Below are 14,267 nucleotides of genomic sequence, written 5' to 3' on the forward strand. Positions count from 1 at the left end.
TTTATCTGAAAGAATAAAAAATAAACCAACGCTTGTAGTAATATGGATGGCAGGGATTTGTGCTAAAGAACACATATGTAAAATAATATTATGGTCTTGATTAATTATTCTCCATTGCCAAAATATTAGCTATGGTATAAGTTTATTCTGAAACGCAAATTAAATTGTTTATAAAATATTGTGACAATACCAGAACATGTGGTCTAAAGACAAAGAATGGAGAAATATGATGGCTGAAACATTAGTGTTATCTTTCATATTATTGATTCTAAGTTCATAACCAAACATATAAGTATATGCTGGTTATTTTGAAACGTTAACTGAGCTATAAATTAATGAACATGTTGGCCATTTACATGTTTCTTTGTTATAAAACATATTATATCATATTTGTTGACCATATTAGGTAACAATCCCTGTCGATATCCAGGTTGGGGTGCATGTCCATTCCATATTTGGAAATTAGCTGTTATCAGTCTTTTACGTAAACACTTACGGACAAAAGAATAGGCACCTTTAAATAAGAGGGGGTGAGGGCTAGAATGGTCAGACGCGCATTGGATTCGTTAGAGATCAGACACGCATTGGGTTCTTTAGACGACCATTTCGCGATGTAGTGGTTTCCGAGTCTAGCCACGCTGGTTAGACTTTTACAGGACATGTTAATTTTAAATAGTGTAATGTAGACTACTGTGTAACTGTTGTGGCATAAAAACGTTTAGCAAAAACACTATCGTTATCCCTGTTACTTATTTGATTTTGGTATCGTAAGAAAACACAATGGTGAAGTCATTAAGAAGAAAGATACAACAGTAGCCAGTCCAGACCCAGCCAACAACTAGACGACCAAGGGCTGTTCCAAAATAGAAACGGATGCATGGGTTATACGCCGGATGTGGCGACCGGTCTAGCGTCTGACAAACGACCCATGGTGCTATACGCTGCCTTTACCGTAAAAATTCGGTAAAGACACCAACACGGATTAGTTTGTTAATACACTCAAAGCCATTAAAAACGCAATGCCAAATAATTTCAACTAAAGCATGTTCCAGTTTTGAAACGAACGAATCTACGTCACCAGCGTTCTGAACGGGTGAACTATACATGAGTTACGCGGCGTGATTGATTTCTCGCCCTAACATTAGATCATTAGCCGTATAACCCGTCTGTCTATTAAAGATACTTTCCAAGAAAAGTATTTATAGTATGTCAAGTTTGGTATATATGGAAAGTATAGACACCCAATCTTACTAGAAATATACTGGATTACCCAAATAACGTCCACGGGGCAAGCACTGGGCAAAATTGTCAGGGTATCCCTAACTGGCAACCCGACTGTTGATCAAATGGTTAGGCGGTTTTGGGAACATTGAGGGGTGTCAACGTACAAAAGACTCTGCAAATAAACAGCGGAAAAAGAAGTTGACAGAAATAATTAAGAATTTACTTAGGCCTCAATATGTATAGTAATGTACAGTAAGTAATGATAAATACATTCTGAAAAATGGACCCTCCCACAGTGAAGCTAAGTTGACAGACATTGCGTCTAACAACCGCTTACTTATAGCTATAGGTATCCCCGGCGAATACAAAGTTTTGAGAGGGAATTGAAGCCAATTTTTGATAGATTGGTTACTTTGAATATGTTTTTAGTCCAAATATATCATCAAATCGCATAGTTAGTACGCGGGAATGTATCTTTAACACTAGATATCCCAATCATTTTGACAACCGTCTATATAACACTTTACTGCTTCCATAAGAGTGCGATTATAACGTTCAACTTGTCCGTTAGATGACGGTCTATAAGGGGTAGTGCGACCCTTCTGAATTTTTAACACTTTACATAACGTGGTGAATAAATTGATTTCGATGTTTCTCCCCTGGTCCGTCAAAACTTGAAACGGGCAGCCAAAACGCGAAAAGAATTCGTTCACTGCTGCCTTGGCAATAACCTCCGCATTTTGCGACTGTAGAGGGATACATTCAACCCACTTTGAAAACTGGTCAACCATCATCAAGATGTACTCATTACCCGCCTGCTTAACGGCCCTAAGATATCTATAGGTGCACTCTCCATCGGCGATCCCGCGTGATATCTATTCAATTTATAACGGGCTTTTGTCTGCGTATTTTTATTGATATTACACGTCCCACAAGACGTGACATAGGCGCGTACACACTCTGTCATGCCATACCAATAAAACTGTTGTTTGGTGCGATCCTTCGTTCTCTGAATACCTTGGGGCTTGTTTCACATAATTTTCACTAAGATAAAATCAAAATTTTAGTAATTTGATTGGATAGTATTAGGTTGATTTTAGTGCTTAGCCAATCAAAATTGAAGTACAGTGTATCTACTAAAATTTGGATTTTATCCTTAGTTAAAATTTCGTGAAACAGGCCCCTGGTGACCAGACATAGTCGACAAATTTCAGTCTTTAATTCTTCCGGTACAACCAACCGAGTGTCGGACAAATTTCTAGGTCGGTTTACGCGAAGAACACCATTATCGAAAAGAAATAAATTGCAGTTAATCCAGAAATGTTTTACCGCCGGATTTTTTAAGGTTAAATCGCTTTCTTCCTGTTCGATTCCCGAATTCAGTCAAGTCAGAATAATCCCTAAGTCTAGATTATTAACTTGAGCGGTTTAAATCGTCTCCAAAGAATAGTCAATTAGGGAAATTGCCTGGCCTACTACGTCATCGTCCTCAACTTCATCAATAGTTACGACGTTTATCCGGGGGTCGGGGATCACGTAGCTAAGTGGGTAAGACGCTGGCTCGCTAGCCTGGAGGTCGAGTGTTCGATCCCTGCATTGGCCGAGAAAGTTCATCCAGATTTTCTGGCGTGGTTTCCTCTTGTCAGTGATGCAGGACGGAGGGCCGGGTGGGACGAAAAACCGAGGTCCCGTGTACATATTGGCGTGCACGTAAAAGATCCCTTGGCAGTTGGAATTCGATATAAGAGTAGGCCTTAGCGCCGCTGCCCGGGCAAAATTTCCCTCATAGCACACTGTATGGCGTATGCTCGTCTTCATTAGCCCAGTTTAGTAGAACAGTAGGGCGTTAAACCCCATTTCATTTCATATCCGGGGGTCGTTCGGATCTCCAGTAGCCGTTATACTAACGGGGTCATCGCTGGTAATTTTGTCTAACAGTAAATTATACTGGACTTATATCGTGATAAAAGCGGTCTTTTTCCTATCTTCTTCCTTAAGGGGAATTTGCCAATACGCAGAATTTGCATCTAATTTCGAGAACCATTTATTTCCGGACAATGCATCCATACATTCGTCAACGAGGGGAAGGGGAAATATATCTTTAGTCGCAACCGCGTTTAATTTCCGGTAATCTATACACCATCGGACCGTTCCATCTTTTTTACGGATTAAGACAGGAGGAGATGCCCAATTTGAGATTGACAGTTGACTGACTTTCGCATCTAACATTTTTTTTGTTAATGTCCCTCTTCCTCCTTTGTAAAACAAACGGGTGTACGTCTTATAGGCTGTTTAATTGGTTTAGCGTCATTCGTTTCGATGACGTATTCCATTACAGTAAAATTCCCCAGATCAAACTGATGCTTCGCAAAAACTTCCTGATATTCAATTAACAAATACTCAAGCCTTAATTGACCCCCTTCCGATAATAATGTCTTTGAACAATCAAACAAATTGACTAAATGCTCGGGTTTTTTGTCTGAATTTAATGAACCCGATTGATTAAGTTTTTACTGGATAGAAAGTTCAGCAACCGCAAACTTTACATTTAAACTTGTGAAAAGAAGTAGTGTTTAACGGCTGTTTTTCTGGTCCACAGTAGGACGTCAAACCCCATTTCATTACTGCAGTGGCTGTTACTAGTGGATTACCCACAGTTCCGTGAAAAACACGCCTAAAGCTTGCCGTAACAGACCGTTTCATTGGCTTATCCATGACACCATTCAGAACACGAGTTAAATAACAACTCTTCCAGATCCAAGTGTAGTGAAGACAAGTAAAACGAAATTTCGAACTATAAAAACGAAACGAAATAGGATCTGTGGTTTAACCAGATTGTACATAAATATACTATACTTATATTAATCCGTTATATATCAGTTAATATCTACATAAATATACTATACTTATATTAATCCGTTATATATCAGTTAATATCTACATAAATATACTATACTTATATTAATCCGTTATATATCAGTTAATATCTACATAAATATACTATACTTATATTAATCCGTTATATATCAGTTAATATCTACATAAATATACTATACTTATATTAACCCGTTATATATCAGTTATTACGTACATAAATACACTATACTTATATTAATCCGTTATATCTCAGTTATTATGTACATAAATATACTATACTTATATTAATCCGAGAAGGTCTTGGTTAAATTGTTAATTCCATTTTGAAAAATGGTGTCCTCCACGGGTATATCATAACTCCTGACAAAGCAAAAGGGAACAAGATACATAAAAAGATTTCAAAAACAGTAATTGATATAAAAATGCGTTCATTCCAACAACCCGTCTTCATTAGCCCAGCATAGGAGCAGAACAGTAGGACGTTAAACCCCATTTCATTTCATTTCATTCCAACAAAATTCAATATACTGCGATTGATAATTTTGAAGTTCTTTTTGTTGACACCGGGAATAAAGGATAAAGCAAATATACATTGATAGGATTAATACATTTGGGAATGTCCTTTGAAACGCGAACATTAACATTACGCCCACATAAAGAGAGAGAGAAATTTCAACAATTTCGGTTAAAGGATTCTTGAGTTATGGCCCCTGTTTCACTTTGTAGAAAAGGTCTTTGAATTTGTGATAACCAAAATCCAGGTGGTGTGGCGGGCCTAACTATACGGAAGAATATACACGCCCATATCCCCAAATAAGCCAGAACCAATTAGGTCTAAATATTAAGGCCACCTGCAGATTTCGTCACGGTCACAGATATAAACAAGGCTAACCACAATCTCATCAACTATCACAAGCCTTAATCCTAGTTACATTAAATTGATGTCAGTCATTATCTCATGTGATAAAACTGGTTGAACACGTTCCAAATATAATTTTAACAAGGATATCATTGCTACGATAGATGCGTTATGAAGATTTCAAAAAACGGAAGTGACTAACGCTAAAGAAAAACACGAGTTATCCTTATATATAAGTGACGGGTGATAACAGATGCACGGGCAAATTTTTGCTCACTAATAATTCCTTCGAAGACCAAAAGTGAGAGGATTTCTTTGAGAGGATATCTGATATTCAAAAAAGTAATTGAATGTCACTAGATAAGGAAACACGAGAAAAATAGAAATAGTCACGAAAAGTGTTAGTGCTTCTCATATTGCGCAGTTTTTTTTACGAAGCATAGTATTTAAAAGGGGTTTTGAAAAAAAATGAAAACTCACACGCATTTCGAGATAGTTTCCGCACGGTTGGATTATATGCTTAGTTATAGTTGTGCTTGGCGGGTCGGGGTGGGGTGGGGGCAATTGAATAATTGTTTTTCATATTACTATGTGTAACCAAAAAACACGTGCTCTGAAAAATCTACCTATAATGACGGACTGTGGGTCAGTGGTGGATTATACTGTCAAACATGGCAGAATTTATAAACAATATACAAACTGGGACTATATATCCGCACAACACCAAAGGTCGATCAAAATCACTCCACTACTACTAGCTGTTTCAAAAGACAGTGGAGGGGGGGGGGCGAATGGTTAGCACATGCGCACTGTATCATAATGTCGTTGAGTCAACTGGCGTGGTTTTGATTCCCCGGTTGTACGTGACAAGGAGTACGGTCGCCTGTCCAACCTCGTGGGTTTTTTCTCCGTGTCCCCCGGTTTCCTCCCACTGCTAAAGACCCCTACGTGCAAGCGAATTATTGAAATAAAATTGAATCATATTTTAGTCCCGAAATGACCTAGTTTGTGTCGAGTGAACGTTAAACCCATCTCTCTCTCTCTCTCTCTCCCTCTCTCTCTCTCTCTCTCTCTCTCTCTCTCTCTGTGTATGAACAGAACACATACAAGTAATTATGTGCTCCAACGTCATAAACGATGCAGTCCATTGACTTTTACAATTAATGTGACAAATAATGTAGTATATTTTGCTTGGTCAATGGCGTTGTGATTTCACACAGAAATGTAATGAAATGACATGAAATGGGGTTTAACGTCCTACTGTTCTGCTTCGAACAGAAGCAGGACGGGTATACAGGACGGGTATACGCCATTCAGTGTGTTATGAGGGAAATTGGCGGCGATACGAACTACTCTTTTATCGAATTTCAACTGCCAAGGGATCTTTTATGTGCATGGGAATTCAGTTTGTTGTTCCATACGAACGGCTATGACCATACGTTGTCGCTTGCCTGGTCCTCTGTCCTGCACCACTGATGTGGGGGAACCACACCGGAAAATCCGGATGAACTTTCTCGGCCAACGCAGTGGTCAAACACGGGACCTCCAGGTTAGCGAGCCACCGCTTAGATGGGGTCGAAAGATGGGGTACCTTCTCTTTCCCAATACCATTCAGATAACATGAAAAAAGATAAATGTTTAAAAAATATTAATTCATGGATTATGTTGTGGGGTCTGAATCCTTATAACCAATGGGTAACTATAGTTATCTCCCTTTATATTGAGCATGCACAGTATTCTATATAAATAAATTGGCCCAGCACAGTTCGTCCCCGCGATCCACCCCAAAATATATGGTATCAAATAAACCAGCATGACCCCGTGAATGTTTTAGACCATCGAATTTAGGCCCCGGGCGAATAACTCTTCATTGCCGCGTTCCACCCCACATACGTGATACCAAATTAATCGGCATGACCCGGTGAATGTTTTAGCCCATCGAATTTAGGCCCCGGGCGAATAACTCTTCATTGCCGCGTTCCACCCCACATACGTGATACCAAATTAATCGGCCCGACCCCGTGAATGTTTTAGCCCATCGAATTTTGGGCCCGGACGAACTTGGGTCCCGGATGAATTTGGGCCCCGGGTGAATATGGGCCCTCAGCGAATTGACCCCCTGGCGAATTTGGGCGCCGGGCTAATCCAGGTATCTTGCTAATTATAGACAGACAGAATAAGTTTAGTATGATGGATAGTGAGCTAGAGCCGTATCCACTGAGCCACCATGGCTTTCATGTTGTCGTCATTTTAACCCCATTTACTCAACATTACTCTCGAGACAATCGCAGAAAAACACCCCTTTCTCTTCCTCTCTATAGCCCGGTTGATGCTGATGTGCCATTAAACCATATTTCATTTCATTTCTCTTTATCAGAATCGGGGCAGAACAGTAGGACGTTAAACCCCATTTCATTTCTCTCTTTACCAATGGGGGTTAGCGCGTGTGCGTTGCATCATCAGGTATGTCATTGAGTCAACTGGCGTGGTTTCGATTAGGTGTACGTGGCAAGGAGTAGGGTCGCCTGTCCAACCTCGTGGGTTTTATTGAAATAAAATTTAACCATATGTTGGACCCGAAATGGCCAAGTTTGTGTCTAGTGACGTTGTATCATGAGGTCTGTCATTGAGTCAACTGACGAGGTGTCGATTTCCCGGTTGCACGTGACAAGGAGTGGGGTGGCCTATCCAGCCTCGTGCGTTTTCTCCTGGTCCATACGTTAGTCCCGAAAAATGACCTAACCCATCTCTCTCTCTCTCTCTCTCTCTCTCTCTCTCTCTCTCTCTGTCTCTCTCTCCAGAAAAACACGACAACATAATAATAATAACACTTTATTTAACAATCGGTGTTTGTCTTAAAATACGACATTAACAGAAGCTGGAATAAAATAATTTAAACACATTTCATTCATAAATATTCAAAAAATATTCACCAATAATAAAATAGATTTGAACATATTTTTATCTGTTATAAAATTTACGTGTCTTAACGTAATATCATTCATAACTTGCGAGTGCCACGGGGACGCGGTGAGTAAGACCTTGAGGTACCGTTTTCGATCCCTGCTTCGGCCGGGATTGTTCATCGGCCTGGTTCCCCCTTGCCAGTGGTGCAAAACAGAAGACCTGGCAAGGGATAACGTATATAGTCGTTCGGATGGTACGATAAACGGAGACCCTCGTGTACATATTGGCGTGCACATAAAACAAAAATCCCTTGGTATTTGGAATTGGATATAAGAGTTCTGTACCAACCCATCTTCAATAGAAGACCTGATCTCGCTTTCACTCAGTGCATATTTCGGCACTAATTTCGACTGGGTATTCACCCAGCTTATAAGCCTACCAGATTCCGGAATCATCGCAAATTTCCAGCTAAAATGTGTACCTGTGATAATCGAGTTGCAAAGTTGTGGAGGTCACGGTAGTTGAATTGCTTGCCTTAGTGTCACAACTTCTGATTGGACGCTATTGTTCACGTGTCTGCAGTAAAGAGAGAAAATGTAGCTATAAGTTCGGGAATTGCAAATTAAACATACATTATGCAAGAGCTAAGACTGCCTATTGCAGGTATTTCTTTAGGCCTGGAATGTTATATAAACTATTAATTAGACATTTATTAACAAAACAATATCATAATCAACTCTCGGTGGCATCGGATACTCGAGATTTAACTAGATTAAAAATGGGAAAGCGAGGCTAAGTCTCGAATATACCAGTGCCCTGGTTACCACTATGCACTTGTCTTGTCAAAACTGAGCCAGTGATAACGTGGCTCAGAATGAAATAATTTGAATGAAAGTTTCAATATTTTCATTTTACATTATCTATTTTTGAGCTATTATAGTAAGAATGGTCAGCTCTTTATCTAAATCTTACATAATGTATCTTTAAATAATCTAGCAGCGTCCAGATGTTGTAAAACTTGCTTCAGGAACATGGCACCATCCAGGATAATAAAGACGGATATACGTCATACAGTATGCTATAGGGGAAATTTTGCCCCGACTCACCCAAATAATAAGGCAAAATTTCACACAAATTATTTTAATGATAAGTTTATAGATTCCATGTATACGTTGGTGGACCTTGGCGCCTTCATCCCATCCAAACGATTGGGCAAAATTTGTTTGTCAGACCCAAAAACTCCAGGACTGACAAGTTTCACACATAGATGTACATAAAATTTCAAAAATATTTTTTTGAAATTTTACAGGATTCGGCGATTTTCTTAATGTGGAAGAAAGCCTTTAAATTGAAAAATATATTTATAAAATAATACAATATAAATAGTGTTACAGAATATTTTGTCGACTGTTTCGTCAACGTAAACAGACATGAATTTATCCGGGTGTTAATATAACACAATAGTATTTTTGCATATATTATAAACAATTGAATACAGTAGTGTTTACTGATCATAAGGTCTGTAACTGAGTCAAGTGGCATGGTCTCGATTTCCCTCGTGTGTGCGACAGGGAATAGTGTCGCCTGTCCAGCATCATGGGTTTTCTCCGGGCCCTCCGGTTTCCTCCCACAGCTAAGGACCTTATGCGCAAGCGAATTATTGAAATGAAATTGAACCATATATTAGTTCCGAAATGACCCACTCCTCTCCCTCCTTATAGTGTTTTCTGGAATGAATTTTATCATGGCCGATGATACCCTCAACCATTTTAGAACACATATACAATGACATCAAGGTATCGTCACAATTTTGCCAAAGACAAAGTTGTTCTCTGTATTAGCATGTCTGTTTCTAAAACGGTAATAAATTCATATAACGTGCTCACGGCGCATGTCCTTGTCTGACGTTATTTTTGTTATGATAATTCTATTTATAGTGTTTACATTCGTGTCGATGTCTGAGTGCACTATACAATTTTAAAATACAGATGTGACGTCATCCTTTGATGTAGGCGTACCATTATTTCAAATAATGGTACGGGCAATGTGCCAAGCGTACATTATTATACTAGTTGAAATATTGGACGCGCGTGATGTATTTTATTCAAATGCACGTGCTGGATAGTGTCTGTATTTTAAGTTGTTTAATGGTCTCGTGCAAGACATTGCGTATGATATCAATATATTACTTAATGTCTCGCACTCGACCATTAAACTACACATATTATTCTTAATAAAAAAAATACCATTTTACATCAAAATACAATATCGCACTCAACAACTTTAATAACAGGTGGTGTATTGATTTCACTTCCGGCATTTTAAATATGGACGCCAATACGTTATTGTTGATTGCTTTCTCATGTCTGTGTTTGCTACTATTAAAGACACGGTCCAATCTAATATTCACTTTTATTTTGCTGGTGTCGTGCGCGATGCATGGCATGCCTACCCCTCATCACGATATTGTTGATGTTTTCGCATGTCTGTGTCTGCTATACATTTGGGGGCAACCTTATGTTTTGTTTATTTTCATTCGATCATTCATTCAATTTGACAGTTGTCATGTGCGTGCCTAACCCTCACGAGAGCCCCTGTATCACTTCTCATTATGGGACTGTTCTGGTGTGACTAGCCCACATGCTGTTGTGACCGAACCTTATCAAAGAATTCATGTTTAAAGTATTTGACATATATATTTTACATTATACTAATAATGAACCTTTCGGAATTTTGGAGTTCCAGATCTCACATCTGTTACTGGCAGGAAGTGTGCCCGTCAACTGAATAGAAGAGAACACACTCGCGTCTGTATTTGAATTTTAATAAAATCAGGTCACATATCGGAATCAATAACAGATTATCCACTTCCACTTGATATGTTGATCACTCCTAAAATTCAAACATTAACCACGCACTAAATTAAAGAGTCTTAGTCGCCTACAGTTATCACGCACTAACCTAAAGTCTCTTAGTCACCTACAGTTACCACCCACTAGCTACCCTAGATAATCGCAATCATGACCATTTACTACACACTACCCTATATAACCCCAATCACGTTCATTTACCACAACTAATCAGAGAACCTAGAATCCTATGTTCAGTTACCACGCACTAACCTTGTTAACCTCAATCAGGTTTTTTTTTTACCACGAACTAATCAGAGAATCACATGTTCAGTTAGTACGCACTAACCTAGATAACCACAATCACGTTCATTTACCACGCACTAACCTAGAGATTCTAAACCACGTTCATTTACCACGCACTAATCAGGGAATCTCGTGTTCAGTTAGTACACACTAACTTTGATAATCCCAATCACGTTCATTTACCACGAACTAACCTAGAGATTCTAAACCACACTCTTTTACCACGCACTAACTAATCGCAATCCATGTTCATTTATAAACAATATTTCGAACGATTTGTCTACTAATATCAATTATTTTACAATTTTGTACCGATTCCAAAATTCGGACATTCACATTATAGCAGAGAGACTCATTCATAAAAAACTATCAATGCCATATTTGGTCAACACGTTGAGAATCGTCTGCTGTGTATATTCATTCTAGTAACACCTAAATGTTTCAATGGATTATCACTGAGTCCATAGGCTGGAAGATCGAGAACATCGGGTAGATCTTCCAGTTCTTCTAATTCACACTGTACTTCTTCCAACATGTCCTGATGTTCTTCACAGCTCTTAGTTAGTTTGACCTGCTGTATGTCGTGTTTTAATGTGAGAAATTGCCGGGCCAGTTCTTGATCCTGTACTCGCATATCATGCTGAAACAAAGTAACAAGGCAATATCATATGCTGAAACAAAGTACCATGGCAATCATATTATGGCTGAAAGAAAGTAACAAGACAATCATACCATGCTGAAACATAGAAACAAGGCAATCATATCATACTGAAACAAAGTAACAAGGCGATCATATCATACTGAAACAAAGTAACAAGGCGATCATATCATACTGAAACAAAGTAACAAGGCAATCATATCATACTGAAACAAAGTAACAAGACAATCATATCATGCTGAAACAAAGTAATAAGGCAATCATATCATACTGAAACAAAGTAACAAGGCAATCATACCATGCTGAAACAAAGTAACAAGGCAATCATATCATACTGAAACAAAGTAACAAGGCAATCATATCATACTGAAACACAGTAACAAGGCAATCATATCATGCTGAAACAAAGTAATAAGGCAATCATATCCTGCTGAAACAAAGTAACAAGTACAAACCGGGCCAACAAGGACGGGTATACGCCAAGCAGTGTCCCGCGAGGTGCATTTTGCCCAGACAGTGACGTGTCAGGCCACACTTCGTCGAATTCCACCTGCCAAGTGGTTTTGGAACCACGGTTTTTCATACAGCTAGACGATGTTCCTTATCATGGCCTCTGTCCTGCACCACTGAACAATGGGAAACGACACTAGACAATGACGAGGAGCATTCTCCGGTTTCACCAGAATCGAACCGGATATTCTGGGTTAGCAAGCCACCATGGCCCGAGATATCGCCGCTAATCTGTTTGTATTCAAGGTATATACTGATCATAATAATGACGTGTAATAAAACAACTTTTGTTCCCAGTACTGTAGAAACTTACCAATTCTTTCCTAAGCCATTCGAGTGCGTCATCTATTCTCTGTTTACGTTCATCTGTAAGTTTATTGTCATGCCCATCCATGGATAGCTTCGGTTTATCGGCCCGCATTAACCGAGGTGAACGATCTATATTCTCTGACTTCCAGACGGTATAACTCTGTCTTCTGGTACTCAGGTTCAATCTTGTTGTTACCTGAATGGTACATTTATTAATTTATTAATTATACGGTAAAACACGGTATGGATTTTGGTTTATCAAAATCAAGTAGCAAATTGCGTTAACCATATAGGATAGGAGGATGGGAATTAAAGGGCCAATCCCGATAACTTTTTGGAGAATAAAACTGCTTAATTTTGTGTTAAAATGCCTTAAAACCCTCTACCTACGGGGCGAGCAAGTAACCCAATATTTGTGATACGTTTGCAAACAACTTAAATCAGTCAGTCTTCTTCTGGTAATGGAGACCGGTGTCTCAAACTATATTATACGGTGTCTGGATAAACCAGAATTTTTTTATAAAAATAATGTTTAGGTGAAATTTACCGTCCGTTATCAAGTACAGCACATGGGTCATTCACTGTATAGACCTCTCAAGAAACGGGAATCGATTATCAGGTCACCCAACGAAAAAATTGACCCGAAATCTTAAAAGGGTTACGTGTCCGGATAAGCAGTTTTGGGCTGAAATTTTGAGACAAGGTCAATACACAATTCCTATATATTTTGGTGCTTAAATTCCATACGCACTCAGACTTTAATTTTTGAGACTCTGTTCTAATCGGCATAGTCCCTTTATGGTTTAAGCCCAGTCAACACACTGCATTGGTCATTGTAAGAGTAACACGTCATGTGCAATACGAGCGTGGGCGGAGGGGTGCCCCCCTACAGTGGTGTTTCCCCTTCTCTTATGTTTCAGGTTACGAACTTCCTGATCTTTCAGTGGATGAAAGGGGGAGGGGGGTGCATACGGGTACGTCCTACATTTCGGGCTAATCAAGCCTATCAGTGGCGCTATGGTCTACTCTTATTTCGAATTCCAACTGTCAAGGGTACTTTTATGCCAGTGACGTCAGTCTGTACACTCGATCTCAGTTTTTCTCCCATCCGAACGACTAGACTTGAAAGGCCACTCGTCATACGAAGGGGGGGGGGGGGGGCACGCCGGAAAATCCCGAGAAACCTTCTCTGCCAACACCTGGATCGAAATCCGGAAATCTTGGTTATGCTAGGTTCTCACTATCACAATTCGTGCTACGATTGAAACCGTAACTTCTGTCCTGGAGTAATCGTGAGTTACGCCACTTCCCTCTAGCGAGTTATTCCAAAAGTAAACCGGAAGCATAAAAGTGATTATATATTTTGCCAAGATGCTGCTGAAGTTGACTGCTCGAAAAATCTGCTATCTTGAATTTTCCTGGGAAAACAAGGAGCACATGACCTGCACAGTCACATGACTAAATGCTACTCTCTGATCGACTAAACAACAGTAAGACAATTGATCGTGTCGTGTGAGTGTCCACACAAACACGATGGGTTACGACTGCATCCAACTACGATTGAACATGCTCAGTCGGACCGACGGGCCACGACGCGACGGAAATCGATTGAATCGTGGTCGTGGGACTGTCCACACTAAACTGATTATCTGAGACAAGACGTTGCGTTGGGTAGAGTCTGGGCAAGTCGTGGCGGTGTGGGCCGGACATTATCATATATTGGGGTCAGTCGCAGCAATCCTGATGACCGTATCGACACGTATCCGAA

General features: G+C 39.5%; 1 protein-coding gene across 4 annotated transcripts in view; it reads right to left on the bottom strand.

The window, feature by feature from the left end:
* Positions 1-7,776: 7,776 nt before the first annotated feature.
* Positions 7,777-14,267, bottom strand: part of LOC126820626 (protein FAM167A) — a 45,270-nt gene continuing 38,779 nt past the window's right edge. For all 4 annotated transcript variants that reach the window (XM_050548711.1, XM_050548708.2, XM_050548710.2 and 1 more), the window contains exons 3-4: positions 12,504-12,695; positions 7,777-11,662 (exon numbers count right to left, since the gene is read on the bottom strand). In XM_050548711.1, coding sequence (XP_050404668.1) covers positions 11,408-11,662; positions 12,504-12,695 — 447 coding nt within the window. In that variant the 3' untranslated portion in view covers positions 7,777-11,407. The remainder of the gene's footprint in view (positions 11,663-12,503; positions 12,696-14,267) is intronic.

The sequence above is a fragment of the Patella vulgata genome, chromosome 5, assembly GCF_932274485.2.
Source record: "Patella vulgata chromosome 5, xgPatVulg1.2, whole genome shotgun sequence".
NCBI lineage: Eukaryota > Metazoa > Mollusca > Gastropoda > Patellidae > Patella > Patella vulgata.